General features: G+C 33.5%; 2 protein-coding genes across 6 annotated transcripts; one reads left to right on the forward strand and one right to left on the reverse strand.

Moving 5' to 3' along the window:
* Nucleotides 1-577: 577 nt before the first annotated feature.
* On the forward strand, nucleotides 578-1,525 carry LOC100255451 (citrate-binding protein). Its single transcript, XM_010666838.3, has 2 exons — nucleotides 578-982; nucleotides 1,056-1,525. Exons 1-2 carry the CDS (start codon nucleotides 716-718, stop codon nucleotides 1,437-1,439), a joined length of 651 nt encoding a protein of 216 aa, XP_010665140.1. The 5' UTR covers nucleotides 578-715; the 3' UTR covers nucleotides 1,440-1,525.
* A 2,468-nt stretch (nucleotides 1,526-3,993) lies between these two features.
* Nucleotides 3,994-25,141, reverse strand: LOC100250270 (sterol 3-beta-glucosyltransferase UGT80B1). 5 transcript variants are annotated; one of them, XM_010666837.3, is made up of 15 exons: nucleotides 24,962-25,141; nucleotides 23,994-24,323; nucleotides 19,501-19,649; nucleotides 18,752-18,997; nucleotides 15,585-15,696; nucleotides 14,497-14,667; nucleotides 12,123-12,186; nucleotides 9,507-9,564; nucleotides 9,175-9,352; nucleotides 8,419-8,549; nucleotides 7,736-7,838; nucleotides 6,312-6,388; nucleotides 5,816-5,863; nucleotides 5,428-5,577; nucleotides 3,994-4,489 (listed from the first exon to the last, which is right to left on the reverse strand). In XM_010666837.3, exons 2-15 carry the CDS (start codon nucleotides 24,199-24,201, stop codon nucleotides 4,289-4,291), a joined length of 1,896 nt encoding a protein of 631 aa, XP_010665139.1. In that variant the 5' UTR covers nucleotides 24,202-24,323; nucleotides 24,962-25,141; the 3' UTR covers nucleotides 3,994-4,288. The 5 variants fall into 5 exon arrangements, with proteins under 5 accessions (XP_010665139.1, XP_010665137.1, XP_010665138.1 ...); XM_010666835.3 differs by having other exon boundaries at nucleotides 24,428-25,118; XM_010666836.3 differs by lacking the exon at nucleotides 24,962-25,141 and adding an exon at nucleotides 24,528-24,952.
* Nucleotides 25,142-26,957: the final 1,816 nt, after the last annotated feature.

The following is a 26,957-nucleotide window of genomic DNA, read 5'->3' on the forward strand; positions in this document are numbered from 1 at the left end:
AAATCAATGTATAACCTCTAGTTAAAATTGCTTCTCAAATATGAATTTGATGACTGTACCGTCCATGGTGATCAGTTACCTTACAGCCCAGTCGACCAGGCTAAATAATCCAAAAATAATAATAATAATAACTTCCAACTACAACTCATGCCAAAGAAACTTCCTAAATATCAACACACATTCACCACCCAGTCCTAAATCCTATATGGAATCAAACTGCATACTGTTATTTAGAGATGATATTCTGAACCAAACAAACCCAGACAAGAAGCTCCAACCATGGCTGCTCTGCATTCAGAATGGAACCTCCACCGGAGTTACCCCCATTTTTTCAAGTGCAGATTGGAACATCATACCCACCATTCAATCGGTACACCTTACTCTTTTATATGGTCTTTGTCTATATATTTGTCTGGAGTGTGGCATGTGGATGGTCTAAATTTGATAATCCTTAGCCATGACCTTTAACAAAGCTACAAATATAATGACCCTCACAGTGAATCATCAAATGTGAAATATCATAATCATCCTATACATATATAATATCCTCGTTGTGGCCTTCACGGGTCTAAAACAAACCCCCACACATGCAAAAGAGGCCAATTCATCCACAAGTGGGAGTTTATATATAACCCACTATAAATATGCCCTCAAACATGGCCTCATGCATCCTTAGGGCTTAGAGTCATCTCCCAGCTTAGGACACTGCATAAAAATGAAGATTTCTCATTACTACTGCATCACTAGTCTCCTGCTTCTGATTCTCTTCTGCTTTTCAGAGGGCTGGCGCGCTGATCCCACATATGGGTTCACTGTTGTGCCCTTGACAGAATGGAATTTTGAACTGCAAAAGCCATATGATGTGCCGCTGGAGGAGCGCTACAGCTATGAAAATGGAGTAAGGAAGCTGTGGGTGTATGCTGATGATAAGCCCCATGACCCTAACAGTCTCACTCAGCCACGGACCGAAGTCCGCATTCGGGTACTCTTCCTCTCTCTTCCTCTGCCTATACACCATGCTTAAACACAGTACTCTCATTGTGATCTTCTTGCAGGGACTTGACTACTCATCTGGGGTTTGGCAGTTTGAAGGGTATGGCTTTGTGCCAAATGGAACCTCTGGTGTGACTGTCTCCCAGATACATGGTGCAGCTCAGGCCGCTACAACTTTGATTCTGAGGATCTACAATGGTGATATGAGGTACTATAGTGCTGATCTGATAGCCACTGGTATGTATGATAGGTGGTTCAGGCTTAATGTCATCCACGACGTCGATGGGGGGAAGGTGACAGTGTTCATCGATGGCGTTCAGAAATTTCAAGTGAAGGATAAAGGGCCAGGAGACTTGTATTTCAAGTGTGGAGTTTATGCTGCCCCGGGTAATATCAGCTACTGCATGGAATCAAGGTGGAGAGACATCAAGATTTACAAAAAGTAATGGTGAAGGATTGAGATCTTTGTAGTCTGTATTGAGAAAACTCTTGATTAGCTATTATGCAGATGGACTTTTTCTCTCAAATGATTTTGGGAAGGACTGAATGATCAAGCTTAGTAAGTCATGGACTCATTTTCCAATCATGAATCCAATTTGAGGTCATTGAATCATTAAAAAATTGGTCCAAAATCAACACACCAGTTAGGTTCCAAGTAATAATAAAAAACTAAGAAACATCCAAGGAGCATAGTCCAATCTAAGTCACAAAATGTGTATAAACTATATCCTGATTTTGATTTGGAATCAAATACGCCATTGTTTCTACTTTAGAATCGGTGAGCTGGGCCAACTGCTCGACTCTGAGAAGTTGACAAGGAATAACTGCAACAAGTTTCAGCCAACAGTTGTGTGCAATGAATCTTATGTTCCAAAATTTCCAGGATGCTGGAACAGATGACTGAAACATCATCATGGTTTCAGCCTAAGTGGGCTATTCCCAGAAAAAGAGAAGCCACATCTAGAAGGTTAATGCTATTAGTTTTTGAATCATTCTTCTTATAATGAGAATGCTTTAATGCCAAAGTTTTTGCAATGAGAAGCAGTTTTTAGAACCCCACAGAACTTAAAAGAGAGGAAAGCAAAAGGGATCCAAAACTGTTTTCATAAAACAGTTTCTGAAATGTTTCTGTCTTGTATAACAACCATGGTTAAATTAGATTGTCCAGCTGCAATCTTGTGCAAGTCCTCTTCCATGAATGCGAAGGCGGGCTTGGACCTTCTGTCTTAGAGCCATGGCTTGCAGATTCAGCTTATTAACAGTTGGAAAACAAGTAGACCAGGATAAGACTAGCTGAGCTGCACTCTTATAATACAGCAAAAGATTATGTATCCCTTTTATGTTGCCTAGCAAATTTTACCTCTGTTTATGGTATTTTTCTTTCTTTTCAAGTTCTCAACTAGAATCAGTCCATTAAAACCTATCTTTTCAACTGTATTTCAATTTTCACCAGATGGTGGAGATTATGGCCCTAGAGATTCATGTATTGGCTGGCCCCCAATTAGCTCCTCAACAAACTTGACTGCTTCTCCTTCAGGCTTTGCTATTGTTTAATGTGAGGATCTGCATCCTCCATGAAAAAAACAAAACAAAACAAAGTAGTCTTCTTCATAGACCCCCTCAATGAAGTCAATAATTTAATCATGTAGTACCTATAATTTTGAGCAGTAGACTCTATACTCCCAATGCTTCCAAGACTACGACAAAAATAAAAGTTTTAGTACTAAAAAATTTCTTTCTTTAAGTGTTCTAAAGAATATTTGATCACAAAATTCAGATGGATACTCTCTCCAACTATAAATTGAAATGTCAATGGAGACTAGGAAAATTAATAAGAAAGTTGATAGTGGGGGGCACTTTCAAGTGACCTTCATGAAAGGAGAGGAAATGTTAAACATAAACAGCCTTGTGTAATCTTTGGAGCTGATTATAAACTTCAAACAAGGCTCTCACATAGGGAATAGATGATTAAGAAGATGGTCAAATACTCATCTACATGGTTCTGCCTATTTTACTCATCTCTTCTTTGGAAATTTCACAAGTACTGCCATGTTGACTGATGCTGACCTTTTTAACATGAGCTATCAGTTTTAAGAAACATATGCTGTAACACCCTTTAGACGAAGTAAACTAGATCGATTAGGTATAACAAAGCTCCAAATTACTAGGCAAAGATATGACTGCACCTGGGGACCTGTATTTCAAATGTGGGGTTTATGCAGCACCAGCTAATTCAAGCAACTACATGGAATCAAGATGGAAGGGATCAAGATATTCAAAAAATCAAGTCGGGAATTGCAGTAACTATGGCTAGAGTCATGTAAACTTTGTTATGTTGTTATCCTATAGAACTATAGAAGCTTGTATACTCTCATGTGAAAGAAAGCAGCAGTGTAGAACATGTCATTTCCATCTTTAAAATCAGAAATCACAGACTTCAGGCTTGTACTAGAGAAAAGATGACAAATTAAACAAAACATAACAAAACAACATGGGTTGATGCCTCATGGTAAGTGGCAACCTCAGCCACTTACATTCCAGTTTTCAGTCCATTAACCATAGAGCCTAAAGCTTGAACAACAGCATAAGAAATCCAAAATTGGGCTCTCTATCTTGAGCAGTAACATTTTGCCCATCTGGGTATGCCAGCAAGAAGAAGAAAGTTCACAAAAACTACAGTTCTCTCTGGCATCTTACAGTTCATTTGGCTTTACATCAGAAACTTCCTTGGTAGGCAAATTGCAAAAGAAATGCATTCAAGCAACAGCAAAATTGAAGGGAAGGGAAATTTTTTTGAAGAAATCTTAATTTGTCGTTTGATAGTGTTATTGAAATAGAAAGAAAATATGGTGGAAATCCAAAGGGGTTTGTAGCATTTGAAACTCTTTATTCTAATTTTTCAAAAAAAGAATCAGTGTGGGAAAAGGAAGAATAGGCAAGTACCAGTAGAAGCAAAACTACTACGTCAATAGGAATTCAAGCAAATGATGATAACTGATATCAGCAACACAAATTAAATTGAGTAAACAAGCGCGATCCATTAATTCCACATCCTCAATTAGGTACTCTAATCAACAAGAAGGAAGACAAAAGAAACCTAATCCTCTTCTTATACAAGCTCAGAAAGGAAATCTATGGTAATATCTTGACTATTATTATCAATCACCTTGAACCGATCTAGAAGGCCATGAATGAAATGAATGAAATGCTGAAGTGAATATATTTTTTCTCTCTTTGTTTTTTTTTTTTTTGCTAAATGGCACATTTGTACAGCATTATGAGGTAAGCGAGAAGCCTAGGAACCACAGGGAAGGCAACACCATTTCTCAATCAGAGAAAAGAACCACTGTAGAGGGTTGGGATCTGTGTCTTCTGATGAAGATGCAGTAGGCAGTGGTAGATGTGGAGGTAAATGCCGATGAAATGCATCAACTGCAGCTGCTACCCCATCTTCATTCTCTATCAATTTTGCTAATTCCATTGCTTGAGATTTAACCTGGGAGAATCAAAACATGCCCCATTGGTTTATCAATTCAGCATATGCAGGCTACCATGTGACCTCTCCTTGCATGAAAGTGGAAAACCAAGTGCCTGTTTGGATATACTTCCTGTTTTTCTGTTTTTAAAATCAAAATATAGTAGCAACTTTTATATAAGACATAAGAATTCTTAAAAGCTTACATTGAAAAAGTAATGGTTTTAAAAAATGTTTAAAAACATTGAGGCAGAAAAAAAATAAAATTTAGACCTCAAAGTTGAAAGTTTTAGAAAGTGGTTTTTAAAAATAAAAGGCAAATTTATTACTACATTCCAATTTTAAAAATAAAAGATGAGAAGTGTATCCAAACGGACACTAAACAACTATACTAAAATGACGTACCATTCATGTGCTGAAACTTTGTGACAAACATAACAATTCATTCTAACACAATATGCTCAATTAAGATGACCAAAACCCTTTTTCCGTTTTTTTTCCTTTTTCTTTGGTGAATCCCCAGGATTGTGCTTCAGGAATAGAATTCTCACTTTTTTGTAAATGGTAAATGTCATGCAGTATAAAATTACTTGCAAGTCTTTAAATGCTACTTTTATGTCCCTCAATCTACATTGATTTAATAGCTAAATAAACATGGTTGTCTCATGAGAAAAATAATTTAAACCAGTTTTGCAAGGATTTTGTTTCTACAGAAGAGGGAATTAGGCTGAAGACAGTACACAGTTGTAAGTTGTGAGAGCTTCCAAAGATGACTTAAATGATGAATTTATAAAGACCTGAGAAAATAGAATTGCCTCATAATTCTAGATGGTAGAATTTCATTGTTTTCACTACTTATCTGTAGGTTAATGCATTGATATGGCTTTGTGGGACCCATTAAATATGTGACATTTTCAGATGATCTTTTCATGAGCAATGGAGGATATAATCATAATTACCTCTGGCTGGAGCATGAATCGTATGGCATCAGTAAGGGTCTCAACACTGAGCTGCGATATAGGTATAGGTGCAGGCCCAAGTCCTCTTTGATGAATTCTATCACCCCAGAAGAACTGATCTCCAAAGAACGGCACTATGGTTGTTGGACACTGAAATTCAAAATTTGGACGTCAAAAAAGACCAAAAAGTGGAATTATATGCAGATTGCATGGTGCTATGAATGCATACAATCAAAATCACTTAACAGGGATTTTTCCCATCATTAACATAAAAATCTTTCAAAACCTTAAAGGCAGAAGTATCTCAAACAAATTGAAAATTTTAAATGAATGTCATTCTCATAATCAAGAATATCAAAATTTGCAACATTCAATGAGAGAATATTACCCCAGCCTTGAGTCCTGTAGCTGTGGTTCCAGCACCACCATGATGAACCTGCATATTTGTGGCAATACAGCTTCCAGTTAATGGTCTGCTTTACAGACAGCAAATTTACCATGTTCAGCAAAAGTGCATACAAAGAAGTCATGGTTCTTGTCCCTAGATTTGGATGGCATGACCATATTTCTCTGAACAATACCAACTAGCAATCATCTGTTTTTAATTTAATTTAATTTAATTTAATTTAATTAATTAATTTATTTTTGGACAAGTAGAGCAGGCCAAAAAGTGGAACTACATTAAGTAGAGCCTGTCAAATTCTTAATTGCTTTATCAACTAGCAATCATCTGTTTTTAATTTTATTATTTTATTTTTAATATTATTTTATTTATTTATTTTTGGACAAGTAGAGCAGGCTGAAAAGTGGAACTACATTAAGTAGAGGCTGTGAAATTCTTAATTTCTGTACAACTCACCAAGGCAAGATAAAATACAACTCACCACAGCAGAACACCGAGGAAACAGCCAATCATGGGGACATTCCTCCAGAAGAAAAACATAATCAGGAACTTCCGGAACTGTAGAATAGAGGCTGAAGTAAGTGAATTACCTATTAAAAGGAGATACAAGTTTGGAATTCAAAACAACACCATCTGTATTTGATTTTTGAATAACACATCAGGTATAATTGACAATGTTCTTAGGTTTTTTTTTGTTTTTTTTTATTTTTTATGTTGAACACTTCTAGAGGATCTTCAGAAACCTCTATATGACAAAGAAAAACAAATCTCAATAAGAACCTAAGGTATTATGAAAAACATGATGTAGATTTTTTATGATGATGAACTGTTCAAATAAAACAAAAGTTGAGGGAGAGAGAGAAGTGAGGTCCCAAAACATAACGAAAAAACAAGAAATTTCATTAAAAACTCAAAACATTATGAAAGAAGAATCTGTATCCTTTTTATTATGATCAACTGTTCAAATAGAACAAAGAGTTGAGAGAGAGACAGAGAGAAAACAAATGTGAACACTAGGTTTAGAGAGATGTGAAATGGAATAAGGGTAAAATCAGAAGTATTTTGAAGTTTTTTTAGAATTCTGATACATCCACTCCATAGAGAAGATGGCCTTTGATATAGTCAAACCCAAGTATTTCCAATTATTACAAAAAGATCTTCAGATCAAATAGATGAAAAGAATGAATCATTGTTTTTGGCTTTTTCTTCAAACTTCACAATGAATCATTGTTTCATCCCCTTTTCTTCAACAAGTCAATCTTGTATTCCAATGTTCAGGATCACTTCAGAAAGAATCAACTAAAATGATTCTACGTAGAACTCAACCAAGTCCAAGTGGTTTTTGGCCACAATTCAACACGGGGACATCAGAAGATGAAAAGAATATCTTTGTGAAACGTTTGAGAATTAACCTAACAAACTCAAATGCAATCTAGTTAAAAGTCTCTTTCCTTAACATTTGGTTTCTGAGTGAAACAGTTTGAACAACAAAAATGAGCCCCTTAAAAAGTAACTTCCTTGAATCAGGCAAATATCACTGAGGCTTCATTTTGAGAAGTACCAAATTGTGAAAATGCAGTTACATGCACAATAAGAATATGAGCAATAAAGCAGAAGCCTCTTGCAGTTATTATGTCTTGATTCAAGCACAATACAAGCTTTATCAATGTTTAACACAAAAACACCTAGATTGATAAGACACAGGAAAAACTGAAAATTATTCTTATTAGTGGAGAGCAAAGCAGGCAACTGACCCTAAGTTGACAAAGGCATAGAGTCCATGAAGGAATGCACATCAAACCAGAAGCTATTACCAAGCAATATGTAATTTTGCCAAACACTCAGAATTTAAGATATAAAGTGAGAAAAAGTGCAACAGCTTAGCACCAATAAGAAGACACTCACGAATTCCAAGGCCTCCCCAACCTCGGTCAATTACTCCCCTCTGACCTGTATCTTTCAATGCCTTTAATATGATATCCGTAGTTTTCTTGGGATCTTCAAGAGGCTTAACAAGAAACAAAGTAATCTTTTCAATTATAAGCTTTTCAAAAATATCAGCAGAAACAGCATGTTCTACATGCCAGCAAAATGAATCATGAATAGAATAGAAAGTTTATATAGAATCCTTACACCTGTAGAGTATATGAAGACAAACAATGAACTCCACCCATCACAACAACAAAATTTTAAAATTTTGAAGGAAGAAATTTGACTTAGTAGGTTCAATAGTACAAGTTAGAAGAAGACTGTTTCTACCGACATTATGATTGCCTAGACTGTCTGATAGAGGATTAAGTTAATTAGTCATCAAGATTTTAACTAGGATACCATGGCGTGGTTCTGGTCAATGAAACCCAAGCGATACAATGTTGTGGCCAATAGAAAGACAAATGAAAGAAAGAAAAAAATGCTATAACACAATCTAGAGAAAAAAAAATTTAGCAATTTAATTTACCTAAAATATATAAGTTAACAGGTTTACTTGATCATCATACCCAGGGTGAAAACCCTCTGTTGCATAGGAACCAACAAGAAGCACAAATCATAAATCCTTTTACCAATAGTTTGAAGTAAGATCACCATACCATGCTCCCAAAACCTATATATATAGGTTTGTCTCCTTTTTGGATCCACTGAACAAACTCTTCTTGAGGTTGATACCTGGACCCAAGGTTTAAGAAACAATAGCCAACAACATCAACTAAGGAGCCCCAATCTGCATTGAAGAAGTTTGGGAGGTATAAGTGCAAAGTGCCCACATGAATAAAGCTGGATAACGCTTCAATTTGATTAAAGTTAACACAGAACCATGGCCTAGAATTACTTTTAGGTGCCTCACCATGTCGCATTTTAATTTGGTGAGGGAGAAGAGGATTAGAAAAGCAGTAGTTAGTTACTGAACAATCTCCCAGTTTAACTAAAAACAAAACATCAGATAAAATACAAAAAGAAGTATTGGCTACCTTCTAACAGAAATAATTGGCCCTTCATTTTAGCATTGGAAGCCCTAAAGTCAAAAAATATTGGCAATACTTCCCCAATAATTTTTTATATTCTTGTTCTTATTAACAATCACCTAAGACGAGGTAAAGGGAACCCAAACAACATGTAACATAGGTGATGTCAAAAAGAAGAAGAATAACTACATGACATACAGCAGATTGAAGGACAAAAAGGCTGTCCAGGCATCAATTTTTTTTGTACGGGCCAAAAATAAAGTATGAAATCTAAGAGACCGTGTAGTTCAGTCATTATCAACAAAAGAAACATAAAATGGCTAAATATAAATCTCATATTATAGCATGTTAGTTTGCACTTTGTATAAACAAAGCCATTTTCACCTTTTGGTTTTGACACAACATGGGGACTCCACATGTAGCCTGTTGGCAGATGAGATATTGACCCATGGTAAGTACTGAAGTATGCAATAGGAGGAAGCTTCAACTTCTTTTTCCTGAAGTCATTAATATATCCTCTTATGCCCCACCATATCAGCAAATCCACAACTATATATGAAAGCTGGATCCAGCAAACAGAAAATAAGGAAGAGATATTTGTAAGCACATCCAACAAGGGAAAATGAAAGAAAAGAAAGAAAAGAAAGAAAGACACCAAAAAAAAAAAAAAAAAAAAAAAAAACAAATGCAGAAGAATCTGGCAGTAAAGAAAATACCCAATAACCAGCACTTCGAGGTACACGAGCCAATGGATGAGAAAATTCATATGTTGGCCTGCCTATTGAAAGCAGATGTAAGAAGGCATTGCCTCGTATAATGTTCTCCGCAAAATAAATAAAATTTTAAAACAATGCCTTTGTAGTACACAACTAAAATTTAGCTCCATTTGCATTATTGGCTAATTCCCTAAGACCTTAGGCATTAGGGCACATGATAGTCTAATAAAAAAAATGTCTCTTCATATAAACACTTCCTTTTTTTTTTTAATGTTACTTTGAAAATACGAACAGCAACTTATCTTAACAGAAAGATCCAGATTATTTGTGCACTCATTTTTTTTTTTCTTTCCAATGAATGTTTAAAGAGCATGCCTTTGGCACACAAGTGTATTTGCTTGATTGGCATTATTGGCTCATTCCCTAATACCTTAGGCTTTGGATAAGCAATAGTCTAATAGAACAGACTTCACTTCAGTTAAACAATTTGATTCATGTTGCTTTGAAAATATCAACAGCGATGTATTTTCAGAGATAGATACTTCCAGATGATGAGTTCACTTGTTTTATCTTCTTTCCAGTGAGTCTCTGTTGAGTGTGGATGAGAAGATGAGAAGCATGTCTTTCTCACTAAGAATAAACAGACAGGGCCAAAACATCCTACTGCTAAGATAACAGACATTAGGTAAATGAGACAATATTCCAGCCTCTCAGCCCCAAGCCATATTGCAAACTAGTTGGTTTTGAGGTTGCAATACCTGAAAACTACATCTATTTTATAGGTTCTTGGCAGTGGTGGAGCCAGAAAGCTTGGTTGGGGGGGCAAAATTGTTCACAAATTTGAAAAATATGATATCCTTCTTATCCTTTTAAGGAACTAAGTAGTTTATGTATTTATAAAAGTATACAAAAATATTACATTAAATCTGCAACTTTTCAATAATGTTGGCAAAAAAACAAATATTAAAAGAATTAAAAAATGATTAGAAATATAATTAGAAAATTTTCAATATTTTTTCATTAAAAAATCCTTCAAATTTTTTTTCAATAAATTTCATAATTTTTTTTAATAAAATTTGAGATTTTTTTTTCTTGAATAAGTATAAAATCAATTGAAAGTGATGAAATCTTTTACTTAAAAATTACCGATTATTTAGTAAGATCCCTAACATTCAATATCTTGATATTTAAACCTTTAATAAATTCATATATCAACTTAAATAAAGTATAAATAGTTACAAAGAATTTGATACTTATCATTGTGTACTGTTCAAAGTATTTTATTGGTTATATTATCTTCAATGGCTAAGACTAAATATTGATCCAATTAATGTGAATAAATTTAAAATTTTTAAATGATGGAAGAGAATATACCATGAAAAAAATTATTTAATAAAACATAAGGTACAAAATGATAAAAAAACTTAATTTTATTCAAAAAAAAATTATAAGATGGAAAAAAAATTAAGATAATGTTAGCATATGAGAAAATAATGATAAAGATAGAACAAAAGGAAACGATAAGTAGGGATATTAAATATATTTTATAAAATATTTTATTTTTTAAATTTTATTTAACTTAATAAAGTAAGGGTTAATTTCACTCATTTAGATTAAATATACTAAGCTCAATGAGATCTAGATTAAACACTTAGCCATTATTGACTTGAAATTTTATTAAATAACTCCTTTATTTTAAGGTGAAAGGAAAACAAATGAATAGGATAAGGGAGGATATTTAATGAAATTTCAAACTAATGGTGGCTAAATATATTCAACACAAACCTCAAGGGAGATGAGTGAAATTAAGAGTGCGTTTGATAGCGTTTTTACTTAAAGTGTTTTTAGTGGAAGTGTTTTCTTTGTAAGTGTTTTTAGGAGAATCACCTATCAAGTGTTTCTCCAAAAAACATTGTAAGTGATTACTCAATACAAGAAGTGATTTTTCAAATTTTTAAAAGTGTTTCGTAAATTTTGTCAAACACCTAATTTTTTTTTTTCAAAAACATTTTTTAGGCTAAAGGAACTTCTTAAAATCACCATCAAACAGACTCCAACTCTACAAAGTAAATTTACTTTTTAGTTTTATTTAAAATTTATAATATTATTTTTATTTAAACTTTTTGTGGTATTTGAAATGTAATTATTATTTTATATTTTAAACATTCAAAATTAAATTTATATTTATAGGGTTCATTTCTATTTTTTTTTTAAATCTCTAGTTATATATAAGATTTTTTTTTTTTTTTTTTGGAATTTGATGGGATAATACATAAGATTTTTTTCGTCCTTTTTTTTTGGGGCGGATGCCCCATCGGGCCTTTACTAGATCCGCCTCTAGTCCTTGGCACATAGACTGCACATTTCTAATATTTAAACAAAAAATATATGTGTTAGCCTAATGATATCGAGGGCCTAAATCATAACAGCTTAAGCTTTTAGAAAAGTCAGTAACCTAACAATATGCAACATATGTTTCACAAGTGAAGGAGGCACCTATCACATATTAAGCATAAGGCAGTGCCAGAGTTGTTAACATGGTTCTTAGTAGCATATTTCTGAATGAGCGGTTCCACATTCAAATTAAGATGCAAGGAAAGTCTAGTTGAAACTCACGTCCAAGGCATTGTGAAGAAGATATGGAGGGGTATACCAAGAGCTTCAGCAACATGTGCATGTCCTACAACTCAAAAATATTTTAGAATTCCAACGTACATAGTTCAGAAAAAGCAATGACAAAAGAAAATATAATTATTTATCGAAAGTAGAGGATACAGAGTTATAAACGCATCCTTAAGAACTATAATGAATTGATAACCAAGCATCAGTTCACATAACATTACAACTAAGTTTCTCCATAATAACATGAACAAAATGAATTGTCAAAGAGAGTTACAATAGGACAACAAAAGATAGGAGACCTATCCTGACAAGGCCAATAAAATTTTTTTATGGTAGCCCAATTGTCAACCTAATGCAATTTGTGTGAAATCAAGGTTTGGTTAATCTCAGTTTTGATAATAACAAAACAAGGTTTGGAAGTAAAAATTATATTTCAAGTGTGATTAGGCAAAAAAATTTCCAAAGTGGCAATCACAAAAACAAAATCAAGCTAAGAGTAATCAATAAGAAGAAAAGATCTCAAAGAGAAGTGTTTTTCAAGATCTAAGCTTTATAGGATCTCTTTGTAAGGTTGTTGGTGTGCTAGGTCTTTCATGCATTACATTATTAATTTACGCACCAAAATCATTCAAAAGTAATTTTGTTTTAAAATTGGACGATTTCATGTTTTCAACTAAAACCTTACGTTAAATGTTTTCCAAACTTGTTTAAAAGGTTTTAAGTTGAAAATGATGATTGTTGAGTCAAAAATGGCTTAACCGGTTAAATTGGATGAGGAACCGGTCGACCTATTTAACTCAACCGATCGAAGGGTGCAAAAACCTTCTCTCTCTTCCAGAACGCTTATTCAACATGTCAAGGTTGAACCTCAACCAGTTGAGGTCCGGTCAAGGGGCAGTCAAGTTCCAACGGTCACCTGCCAAACATTAAATACTAACGGCTAGTCAACCGATCGACCTTCAACTTGACCGGTCGAACCCCCAATGGCTAGTTTGGTCATTTTCCTCTATAAAAAAAGCTTTAATCTTCATTGTTTCAAGAGCTTAACCTTTCTAAACTTTTCCCGAATATATTTGAGTCTTGGGAAAGTGTTTTTGAGTGCACTATTATTCTAAAACTTGCATATCATTAGTGCACCTTTCAATATTAGTTTTTCTTGTACATTTGAGCCTAAAGTTTTGTACTAGGATTTTGTGATAATATTTCCTATCTTCATTTGTAAATCTTTGAGAAGAAAAGTCTAAATGTGTGATATCACTTAGGGATTCTCAAGTGTGGGGTATCACTTGAGGTGTTGTTCAAGAGTGGGGTATCTCTTGAGGATTGTAAAGGGTGCTTGGAGCCAAAAGTCCAAGAGGGTGAATTGGAATCATAATCCAATTGTATTGCTTGAAGGCTTGGTTTGGAAACCTTGAAATAGTGGAACCTCAAGCTTAGGATTGAAGCTAGAGGAGAGTGGACGTAGGCCAAATTGTGTCGAACCACTATAAAAATTTTGTATTTGCATTCTCTCTTCCACACTTTTTTACTTATCTTTATATTGTTTTATTATATATTTGCATATAATTGTCTCTTGTATTCATATAATTTAAATTTGCGAAAAGAGACCATCACTCTATTCACCCCCACACCTCCCTCTAGGGTGATTACCTTAGGTTAGATTAGCCTAATTTTTCTAACAATTTGGTATTAGGGAAATTGGGGACAATGGCTATGGGAATAGAGCAGGAAAGAACACTTGAGTACCTAGTAGTGCAGAAAGAGTTTTACAGGTGTCCAGAAGAATGGATCATAACAACACAAGCTATAGACAACTATAAATATTTATTCTTCTAATATTAATGATGCAATCATGATATGGTTGATTTCCAATCCAAGATGGACTTTATGACTTAGCCTAACAAGGGTTGAAGTCCCTTTCATGTGCTTTAATTATCTCCCTTACTTTTTTTTTCCTAGCGGCTTTATATTTTTACTAAGTAGGAATATCTCTGTCACACTTTACCAAAAAGTGACATGCTTGCTTAAGGGTGAGTCTGCCTGGACACCTTAATTAAGGAGAATGAAGGCTAAGATATGATTTCATTAGGATTTCCCTAAGCAGATTGTAGGATTGTCTTGTAGCCCTTTGTGCCACTGTTTTCAAAGAGAAAAAGAAGAACTTCTAAAGTTCTCAAGGTTAGGACATTCAGCTCTGTTCTAAAGAAAATTATAAGCCTTTCATTTTCTTCTTTCTTTATCAGCATTTAACCATGACCTTGTGATGTATGGTATATACTGTGCTCATGTACATAAATACAATCAATAGAAAAATAAAAAACAGAAGGGCTAGAAGACGAAAATAAAGGTATAACTTCAATGAACTCACCATAAGCAGGAGGGTTTGCAATAATTGCCTGAGCTCTAAAAGGCACACCAGTTTCTATATCTGGTTCTATGCATGCTGGAAGAAGAGATTCAATAATGGCCTTTAGCTGCTTTCTTTGTACAGATAGTTCTCCTGGTCCAGCTGGAATGAAACCTTTATTTCTGGCCATATCTAAAAATTATAAAAACCCGTACTTACTAATTGAAAAAAACAAAAAAAACAAAAACAAAAACAAAAACAAAGAGAAACCAAGCTGATAATATCAACCATATTTCTGAAATAGTTAAAACAGAGCTTGGGAATTGAAGGCCTTTGTCTCAAGAGATTGAAATCTTGATCTGTATCTCACTTCTCACCAAAACAAAATTTGTACATTGTTTCTAGAGGTAACCTTAATAGCAGGGCACCGATTTGCATAAAGCCCTAGTTAAAACATTAATTTGTCCATTACATAAAACTGTTATGTCTTGCTTGGCAATTGTTTTCAAGAACAATATTTTATTCTCCAAAATAAAAAATAAAAAATAAAAAAGAAAAACAGGAAAACATGTTTAATAATCAGAAAACTGTTTTTCTTTTATGTTCTTAAAAACAAAAAACATGTTTGTTTTCAGAGAACATTTTTTAATTGTTTTCACTTGTTTCCTGAGGTATTTTAAAAAATAATTGTATAAATATGAAAAATGATTAAAAATAAAGCCCCATATATAAAAATTATTTTTAAAACATATTTCAAACCATTAAAAATAGGTTAAAAACATTTCAAATTTCTAAATAACCTTTTTTTATACAAAACATTAGAGGACAACTTTAAAAAAGTATTCTCAAAAATTGTTTTTCAGAATTGTTTTCAAAAACAGTTGCCAAACAGGCCCTTATCGTTCCATCTAATAAAAAGAAATCATATACATGTATTAAATTGCAGTCTGCCAAGGGTCCGTAAAGGCCATGGCAAAACAGGTAACAGAAAGGGATAATTGTGAAAAGGAGGGTCTAATATAAAGTGATCTACTAATAAATCATCATGATAAAGCAAATCAAATTTTGTTGGAAAAAAATATAAAATTCCAAAACTAAGAGCCTCTTACATCCTGCCAAAACCCGAGGATCACCACCCAAAGGATAGAAGTCCACACCAGCTGACTTTACAAAAGTACAGAAGTTACTATGAGTTGCCAACCTAACATAATGACCAAATTCCTGCAGGTACACACAGAATCAGTTTCAACAAAGGAAAAAAGTGAATAACAAGGTCTGCTCATCCCAAAAACTAGAAACATTGGGCTACACAATATTGATGTAAGTAACTTATTCTGTCCAGCACAAAATAATAGCACAGGTAGGTTACTGACGCTTAAGATCAACAAGATTGATATTTTGTAAACCACAGCCAACCTACCACTCCATGAGCCCTAAAATTCATAAAAAGATGAAAGAAGGTTTTGATGCATAAAGCATTACTGGAATCAAGCTATAGGCTGCAATCATGCACAGCAATGGATAGACTCGTCTTGTCATGCTCATTAACCATATCCACACTACACCACAACTATTTGAGGCTCTCCAAAAGAGGTGCAACTGGATTACCCATGCAATAAGTAAAATGCAAAAAATTGAGTGATTCATCCCATGGTGCTGCATCTTTAGAAAAAGGAAGAAGTGAGAAGCTAAAAGATATCAATACTTTGAAGGCTTCCATGAAAAACCACAAAGAAGGGATGCAAGAGGAAAGGCTTCAAAAACATTCAACCCACTCTTCATGATTAAACAAGAAGCTCTTAGATATCATTCTTGCAGCATGATCATTCAATCTGAAACCAGCAATTGGTTTAGATACCATTTCAAAAAACTAAAATTACTATTTCTTCTTCCATAGAGCTATTTCCAATACTTTAATAGCTCTTTCAAAGAACCAGAAGTATTATTTCTTCCATATTGCTAAAACTCCAGTTTTTAGGCATCATAAGATTGTGACAATGTTTTCAATATGTGGGATTCAAAGGTAGTTTCAGCATTAGCATATTCCAACTCCCTTCATCCATTGTTCTTTTTATCAGATAAAGCAACAGATCAATATTGTCCCAGTTGAACAACCAATTTTCATAAAAGTTTAAGCTTGTATGATTTATGTTCATAGAGTATATCATGCTCTTTAACACCATCCCACATGTGAAGTCTCATACCCACATGTGGAGAGAGACATAGGCTTGTAGGCAAATAACCACAGTTAGCCTCTTTTGGGCCTACACAATAAATTAGGGAAATGAATATGAGATAAGCTTTGAATACATGACTTCCTGCCAAACGAGGCTTTGACATCATGTTGAACTAACAATTTCCTAGAATTTTGAACTTGTAAGGTTTGAGTTCACAATGCATATCACGCTCTTTAACAATCCCCTTACCTGGATCAGTGCCATGATAGCTAAAGCTGTGCAAATTGACATCTATGTTGCATGGATTTGGGCAGGGGTGTTGGTTGTAGGTGTATGTTGTAGGATACGGGAACTCATCAGCAAAATGATCTTGAATGGTACTTAGACATGACATGATACAGGAAAAAAAAACATATCCTTAATAAATAAATAAAATTCTCTTTTATTGCCTATTTTTAAAAAAAAGAAAAAAATCATTATAGATTAACCTTGAATCCAGAATTGCCTTTCCTTTATAACTTTATTTGAAGCAAAATAGGAGGTTTCCAACGAGAATCCCACACCTACACCCTTGTCATGTCATGTCGACATAGGTTAGTTGAATGAAGTTGAAGGGTTTGGGTATCATAGATTAACCTTGAATCCAGAATTGCCTTTCCTTCATAACTTTATTTGTATCAGTGATGATATTAATGGCTTGCTCCCTTAGCACAATTGTTGAAGGTGGATGCTATCAGGGGCCAGGTTCTAAGGTAGTCAATGGTCTTTTGTTTCCTCCCATAAATCATCATATTTTTCCATAATGTCCCAAAATAGGGAAACACCACTCATGATGCACACATTAGGCAAGATTAGGATTTGATGTAGGTTCCTTATATTAATTTAGGAGCTTTTAGGATTAAAGCTTAAGAATATTATATTTCAAGGTTGTCAATATTGAGATTTATATGGGATCAATAAAGAATCTATCAGATTGCTTTTCTATATTCGAAACAGAATTGTGAAATAGTCGATATTTTTTTTTTTTTTTGATAGGAAACGACAACGGGATATATTGATAAAAAGAAGTTACAACTAGAAGGATGAGAAATCCTCCCACCAAAGAAAAACAAGACTACAAGATCAAATAAAAGAAATACAACTAGAGAATAAGCAAACGGTCTATTTACACACCGCTAACCAATCAAGTTGTAACATGTTAAGAGGAATCCCTTTAAAAACCTTAGAACAAAAAGCCCATAGAGAAGCCAAAAAACGAATAGAATCCCAAAGACACCCTGAATTCCTTGCTTTATCCTCAAAAATCCTTGCATTTCTTTCCCGCCACACCACCCACATTAACGCGATGCACGCGTCTTGCCATAACACAACCCCTCTCTTAGAAGAACCGAAACCATTAAAATTAGTAAAGAACATGTCAGAGATGCTCCTTGGGGAAACCCAATCCATCTTTGCTAACTGAAATAATCTGTGCCACAACCCCTTGGTCAACGAGCAATGGAGGAAAAGGTGATCTACTGTTTCTCCATGCTTCATGCACAACTTACATATGTTGGGACTAAGTGCTTTGTGGGGTCTTCTCAATTGTAGCAAGTCATTAGTCGATATGAAATACATGTGAGCCATAACTAGCTCAAAAGTGTCCACATATGAGGTTATGCCTCATTAAGGCCTTATACTTTTGAGGCAATGACTGGGACTCAGGCCTCAAGGCACTCGTTCAACCCATAATTCCAAAAATTCCCCTCAAGAGAAAACTTTGTCTTTTAAAAACTGCTAGCCAACTTTACAATGAATATTGAAGATTAAACAAGGATAGACAATCCCACCCCAAATTCATGAATAACAATCACACACAATAATACACACACATATCACAAACTAAATTTTGGGCAAGATATTTTATAGTAAACTGACAAAGTTCTTTGTCAGCTTATGAAGGAAATTCCACAAACATATGGAAAATATGTTTCCTTTGGAATCAGAAAACAAATGAGAGATCACTTGTTATTCCATCAGCATAGTAACAAATAATATTAAACCTAAGGTCTCAACACTAAACTTTTGGGTTTTGGGAGAAGCTGATGTATTGAACACACCTGAAGTCTCTTTGCCACTGCCAGAAATGGTTGTACATCTCCTCTTGTTCCAACCACAAGCATCACAATTTTCAACTTTGGAACTGATTTATTGAATTCAAAATAAGATTCATCAATATGAATGGATGATATCCCTTCAATAGCACGGAGCTCTAACAACTCTGAAGCCACAGGTGCACTATTATCTAAATCAACCTCCACCGTCCCATCACTTTGGATCTTCACTAGGTTTGCTATTAATTTTTGCTGAGAACAAGAACATATTGGTATTAATGGATGCAAAGTAATACAAGAAGGATACAGACATATAGGGAAAAGAAAAAAGGATAAGCATTTCTCATTAGTTTCTAAACAGAGAACCCAACAGAAAAGCAGGCTTCTCGAATGGCAGCAGAAATTAGTAAGTTCATGACAAAGCATACAAAACATATTGTAATTTAACGTTAGATCAATAATGGAGAAAACATTATTATCTGGCAGCTTCAGGTGTGAGCTGTCAGATTATGAGGGGGGTGATATCAATAAATGTGCATGGTGCCATCACTCTTACTCAAGCACAAGATGTAGACTATGGTATAGTATAGAATGATACAATTACACATATATAGCCACCCCAGATATGCATTTGTAATATAACACATGTTCTGGTTGTGTACTTGACTAATTGTATAGTAACACCGATAAAAAATATGGGGCAAGATTTGCAAGAATGAGTGTTGAAACTTGCAGTGTGTGATTCTGATATTCACCTTTGCACGTTCTGACAGTCTATCTAATTTTAAGTCATGCCGTGGACCCTCCTTCTTCTCAGTCATAGATCTAAATAATCCAATCTCATTGCCGTCAATTAGCAAATTTTTGTGTGTGCCAGCAGGAGCAGTGATGCAATGATCCAAGCCTTCAAGAAAGATGCCTTGATGTCCGTTAACATTTCAATAAAATTTAACAAAGGCAAAATAAAAAAAAAAGGAACACATTTCTAAACAATATAGCTATAAATTCAAGATAACATAACAAGAACCAAGTTTGACTCTACAGTTTGACTCCATGAGTTCCACAAGAGGTGAGCACTATAATTCATTACATCTCATTGTAAGACTATAACTGGCAAGGAAGTATTCTAAATCTCAATATATAATAACTTTCAAAATCATTATTTTTTTTTTATTAGACTTTCAAAATCATTATTGGAAATTGTAAAGTAATAAAATAAACAGTATGGTGCTATAAAAAAGCTATAAACGACTTTGTTATGCAGTAAATGCATATCAAATCAAATCAACAGATGCATATGTGATCAACATAGCTCAACTCAAGAAGACCCCATTACATACTAAAAGGAGATGCTGTGAACATGTGCATAGTCAAAGGTCTAACTAAAATGGGAGACTTTAACCCAATACTAAACAAAAATAACAAAAAAAAAAAAACAACAAAACAAAAGCCCACATACAAAACAAAACAAGCAAATAAACAAACCTTAATGGGACTTGTGGATAAGGAGCTTGCTAGTGCTGCATAAGATTCTCAGTGAAGTTCAAAAGAGCCTTTTAACTTTATCCTGGTTTCAAGGCCTACCAAGGACCTCACCCTACACGTTCAAGCTTATTAAGGATATTCTAAATGTATCAGAAAGTGATCTTAGTGATCCACTTGTACATAAATTCCATGATAAGCAATGAAAAATATTTTATTGTATTGATGATGATAAATCTCCAAGATCCACTTAAGAAATGAATGAAAGGAAATAAAGAAACCCTAAATTACCCTATTAAGGGTATTTAGGTAATTTTGCATATAATTGGTTAATAATTGCTATTTAAGTTGCATTTAAAATTTGGGGATTTTTTTGCTACATGAGTTAGGTTTACTTTTTCATAGTTTTATTCAATTTTAGGGTTTTCTAAAGCCTATAAATTAGGATGAATGATTAATGATGAATAATATTAAGTTTTCTTACATACCTTGCAATTTCCAATAGTCAGACTTTATTGCCCTTCTTCTAGCTAAGACTCCTAAAATGCCTTATTAAAAATCCAAGAATACCTTATCTTTTCTATCTTTACTTCCCCCCATTGTTATAATTTTATTCTCTTTCTTCTCCTTAAACCCTAAATGATTAAAGTTCTAAGCCACTTATTTGATTGTAAACAATCATCTTAGGGTTGCCCTACATCAATTGTCTTACATATTGCTAGTCTCACATTGCTATGGACTATTTAACGAGAAAGAAATGCGAGGATTTTTTATAATAGATGGAGGTGTTTGGAGCCAATTCAGGACTTGCTTTATTTCTCATCTTCTCTTTCTGATTCAACTCAGAAAACCTTTGCAAGCACACCTTTGAGACTTACATCAATAGAATGAAACCTAATGTGCAAGTCCACAAGATTGACTAGGGAGACAATTTCTGTAAGGTCACTACCTTCTGTGGGTTTTATCAGTTGAATTTTGATGGGTATTTTGTTGGGTAACTCAAGACATCTAAGGATTGAAGGATTGCATAAAAATCATTTTTGGTACAGTGGAAAGAGCTCCCTCTAAACCTCTTGGAGATGGTTTAGCCATTGAGGCTGTAGTTTTAGCCCTGTTGAAGGTGTGGCCCAAGGCAATGCTTTTGGCCTTTCCAATCTTTTAGTACGGGAATATTCTGCTTGTCATATCATGAGTAACAAAAAAAGAAAGGACTATGGAGGCTTGATGAGCAGCTTAACTAAATTTTTTATATTGCTTCAAAGTTGGGTTGTTCCTTTGATGGATTCCTTAATTAGCTAATTATTCATGAACTTTTTAGTAAAGAATGGAGCTAAACATTTGGAGTCTTTCACTGGGGATTCTTAAACTTCCTAGGTATACCCAATGATCTTTTGGTTTTAAATGTGCAGCCATCATTATGTGTTCAGTTAGCCTTGATTTTGAAGCAGTGTAGGCTTACTTTTCTTCTTTTTATCAGATATTGTACAGTTGATTGTATATTTGGTGAAAGGATTCCATAATTGTATTTATTACTTTACAACAATGAAATGGCTATTTTGGTTTAATAAATAAAAAATAAAAAAGAATTCTATTTCAGGGATTTTCATTCACAAGTTTTCTGTCAGAGTGGATCTTATGTGCATGCCTAAACCAAACAATTAAATGGAAACATGAATGGTAAATCGTACTAATAATATCATCCATCTTAAAAGCTACAAGAGCAAGCAGCCATAAAATGGGTTATTCCTCTATGAAGATGTGTCATTTCAGAGAGAGAAAATAATTTCAAATCTTATTACAATTGTGTCCATCCACAATCCATTTCTGATGGGTGCATATTGATTTCTTCACAGGCATGAACTCTTTAAGTACATAGTGTTGAGAGGGCACACCCCATATTATTATTATTATTATTATTAGTAGTAGTAGTAGTAGTAGTAGTGACAGACTTCCTTTTTGCTACAATGTATATACACCATGCCCTATAATCCAGCTATCAGACCTAGAAATAAAAGCAATATATGATTTTGCAGCAACCAATCATGAAACAAAAATGAAGGGTCAAGTATATGCACATGTAGCAATCATTTTACCATATATACATCTATTGTATAAACAACAGTGGCTCTAAGTATTCATTAGAAGTAAAAGAAATAAAATCCCCACAAACTAGGCCAATGTAAATATAGATCTAATAATACAATGTTCAGCTATTAAGAAATATCACACTTCAAGAAATCAACTGTGATAGAATAGTTTGACTACATGGTGATCAATGTTTCATTCCTCTCAGTTCACATGTCACCGTATACTACTCAGCTTTGATTTTATTCATTACCAGAATAACGCATCCATCTCCTTATGTTTTCTCTTGATAGGATTTGAATGACCTACTTTGAATAAGCATTTGAAAAGGCCAAAGTTGGGTGGAAATTCTATTTAGTTAAGACTTCAGATTGAGTATTCAGAAGAGAAACTTTTGAGGAATCCATGAAAGCTATTTAGGAAAGTGATTTAAAGGAATAGTATTGTCTTCTCTCCAACTTTTGGTGTAAGCCCAGAGGACCTAATTGCCTTCTAGTTAAGCTCATTTCGTAAAAACTCCAGGTTGAATAGCCCATATCTGCCATTAAGAGTAAACCATGTAAATCTTTTGATTTTATTGTTATTTTGGTTGTTTTTATCTGTTTTCTCCACTTCTCTTGGTTAGTAACCGAACAAGATCCTTGTTTCTAGCACATTCAGGACACAAGAAAGTGGATAGTTTGGCAAGTTTCATGTCATCTATCGGATTTGTGACATTTGTCAGCAAAGCAACTACAATGTTCAGTAGAGAATGTAAATTAAAAGAAAGGGTGCAATGCTTGAGCTGTTAATTTTACACTTTCAGAATTCAGTCAACATCAAGTACAACTCCTACAATAACCACATGGAGGATAAGGACAAGATGAAAGAGTATTAGACAACATAGTATGCGTCCGTTTGGATACACTTCCTTTTTTTATTTTTAAAATCGGAAATTTCTATATAATAGTATAACATCTTGTACAAAAAGTATAAACTTACCTTATGTCTTTAAAAAATCACTTTCAGAAATTATAAAATTTGAGGTTGTAAAAATTTTTGATACCTCAACTATTTTAAAAACCATTATTTGTTCAATGTAAACTTCTAAGAGTTCTTATATCTCATATAAAAGTTAATATTATTTTCTGATTTTAAAAACAGAAAATAGTAAGAGTGTATCCAAATGGACACTAAGTGATTGAAACACAATTCTCAACTAGTATCATCCCCTGGAGTATCTTATTCTACCAAACAGCCCATTTCTAAAAAACAGATCCACGATGGGAATCTTAGATTAAACTAAAGCCTTGTGAGTGAATTTTAAATCCAACCTGGCAATACAAATGTTGAGCCAACATGACTCTCATTCTAAGAGCTAACCACCTGTGATAGTTCGCAATGCATAAACTACATGGGGAAAACTATCCTGCAGTATCGCTCACAAACTAATTAAGCAACAATACGGCTAGAATTTTAAAAGTATAACCCGTGCTTCTGAAGGCTTATTGTATTGTTTAGCACTTACAATCAAGGCTAGAACCTCCAAATGCTGACTTAATTGTATCTAGAACACTAGATTTTCAATGCAACAACAGACCCATTCTAACTTTCTTCCACAAAGTTCAATTGCAGGTTTCAAGATACAGAATTAACAGAGAAAGATAGTAGAAGATATCAAAACAAAAGCTGGAGAACTAACCCCTCCTTAGTGAAAAACTATCATTCAAATCTTTCAGTTGCGAAATCTCCAAAACGGATGTCCTCCGGCCCGACCCCGCCTTCACATCCTCTGCCCCAAGACCTCCCTCGGAATACTTGTTTTCCACAACGGCTGACCCGTTAGACACACCTACTTCGTCTGAACTTTTGAGCGAGCTCTCAATCCCATCAATCCCATTGGTCCCCATTTCACTTGACTGCACAGGCACGGCAACAACCAAAACCCCACTAAACCCACAATCCCAAAACCCTGCAACAACGGTTCCCCAACACCCAGTTCCTTGAATTCTCCCCAAATCAGAACCAAAACCTGAAAGAACAGAAAGAATTCATCGTTAGTCCATGTAAAAGCACAGAAAGAACTCAAATTAAAGAATTTATGGTGAACATGCTAAACCAGACAAGCAGACCCACCAGTCAAAAAACGTGTAGAACGTTTGGTGAGTAAGCTAGTTGTATTCTAAACGGTGAATTGGCTCAAAAAAACATGAGAAAAGGGTTCACATTTTTGCACCTTTAGGACTGAAAACTGAAACCACAACAGACCACCCACAAAGTGACAGATACGGAAATCTTCACCCGCAAGACAACCGCACGACAACAAATTGATTCCCCACTTCCAGAACAAGCCCAATTCTTGAAATGGGTATACAGACAACCAATATAGAAAAAGAAAAAGAAAAAGAAAAAAAAAAGGAAATCAACACAAAGTACCAAAGGGAAACCCTTCACTGTACTGAAAACTTGAAAATCATTGAAGACCCATAAGCGAAGTTCTTGAAAACTCTATAATATACCCCACCAACGATCTTGACTGACAAAACCTTAGTGAATAAGAAAGAAAATTGGTGGTTTTTATTTTTAAATTTTTTGTTTCTTGGCGGAGAACGATGAGAGGGAAGTCAAGAAAGAAAAAATAATAAGAAAATAAAGAAAGGGAATCGTTACAGTGGCGGCCTTGTTGGCATAATACTGAGATCCCTGCTAGTGCTGGTTCAACGGGTCATCAAAATCTATTGTTAATAAAAGAGACCCTTATATTTTTTTCCTTGGAATATTCACAATCTAGCTTTCTGATGATATATTTCTTTTTCCTTTTTTTTTTTTTCCCCTCTGAATTCTTGGAGGAACCTAGGATCAAAGGTGGTATCAGGTTCATAGTCATATACAGCTCATCATAAATGCTGTCCTGTTTTTTTGGGTAAGAAAAACACCATCGGATTTTCTTCTCTAAAATGATATAAACAATAATTATCTAAAATAATCCTGTATATATTCTAACATGTTTTGTTATTAAAAAAATGACAACATGGTATCAACTTCTTGTTTTTTAAAATAATTATGTCCGTTTGATTGTGTTTATTATATAAAAATAGCTTGGTTTGATTATGTTTATTATATATTTTAACATTTCTAATATTCAAAAAATTTTATCACTTAAATATTTGAAACACTAAAAATATTTTCTAAAATCAATATCAAACGCACCCTTAATCCTATAAAATTTATTAATAACTTGATTTTAAATATTATAAAAAATTGATTTAGAGTCGGGGATTAATACACTTTTAATGTAAAAAATTACACTTATTAGATTGGTTAGACAAATGGATATTATAAAAATTCTTATGTTGGTTGAGTATTTTATTTAGTCAGTAATTTCTTTTCTTTTCTTAGTATTTGAATGCAACTTTTTTCTTTTTTGGGCTTAGTAGTGAACTTGATCAAATTTGGATTCGATTATTTGGAATTATAAAATTTAAGACAAGTATGTATTTATAATTCATAAAATTTTTTGGAATAAGTGATACAAGAAATTAAGAAGTGATTCATTTTATGAAATATTTTTTTAGTAAGTTTAAAAATTATGATTGTCTCTTCATAATTTTAAAAAAAGTTTTATAAATATAAATAGAGTTATTTTATTTAATACGTATGGTGAATTTTTATGAACCTATAAAGAGCATAACCATTTATCAAAAGCTTGATCCCCGATTCCCAAACTTTTGAGATTTTTCTTGAAAGTAACTTTTGGTTACAACAAAGGTTGATTCCCGATTCCCAAACTTTTGAGATTTTTCTTGAAAGTAACTTTTGGTTTTGAGATTTTTCTTGAAAGTAACTTTTGGTTACAACAAAGGTTGATCCCCGATTCCCAAACTTTTGAGATTTTTCTTGAAAGTAACTTTTGGTTACAACAAAGGTTGAAGATCTCGTGATCAAATTCACCAAGGAATATACAGAAGCATAGGGGCTAATGGTATAAAACCCTATAAAGTATGTATTTTCAATTAGGTAAAACTATATAGTTTTTTTTTCTCATATTTAATGGATTATTTAATGATTCAAATACCATTCATAGTTTTATAAATTTAATAGATTATTCTATGGTTTTTCCACATTATATCCTTTATTTGAGTGATTGATTTTATTTATATTTATACAATTTTTTTTTTGTTTTTTTTAATGAAGAATTAATGTAAAGTGACAAACCTAAAATAGGTAATAAAATATTAATTTGAGAATTAATTTAAATACTACATCTTGTAGATATTTTCCACAAGACATAAAGTTTCTTTTAAAGGTTATGATTTTTAATTAAATATTTATTATCATTAAATTTTTATTTCTTTGTAACATATATCATGAAATAAATATATTTATTAACTTGATTTTAATTTTAATTTAGAAAAATAGGTTTGGAATGGAAAACTAAATTAAATATTAACGAGATTGAGTTTTTACAAGAATTATTTGGTTGAAAATGGTGAAATAATGTCTATATTTGTTGATTTAACCTCTTTCGTGTTTTCTTTTAGAATAACTTATTTTTGACATAAATGTCATTGACTATTTCAAATATTTACATGTAATTTAAAATATAAAAAAATTATCAAAAAGAAAAGAAAAAAGAAGATATTTTTGTCAAAATGTGACAACAAAA

The sequence above is a fragment of the Vitis vinifera genome, chromosome 18 (genome assembly GCF_030704535.1).
Source record: "Vitis vinifera cultivar Pinot Noir 40024 chromosome 18, ASM3070453v1".
Lineage (NCBI taxonomy): Eukaryota > Viridiplantae > Streptophyta > Magnoliopsida > Vitales > Vitaceae > Vitis > Vitis vinifera.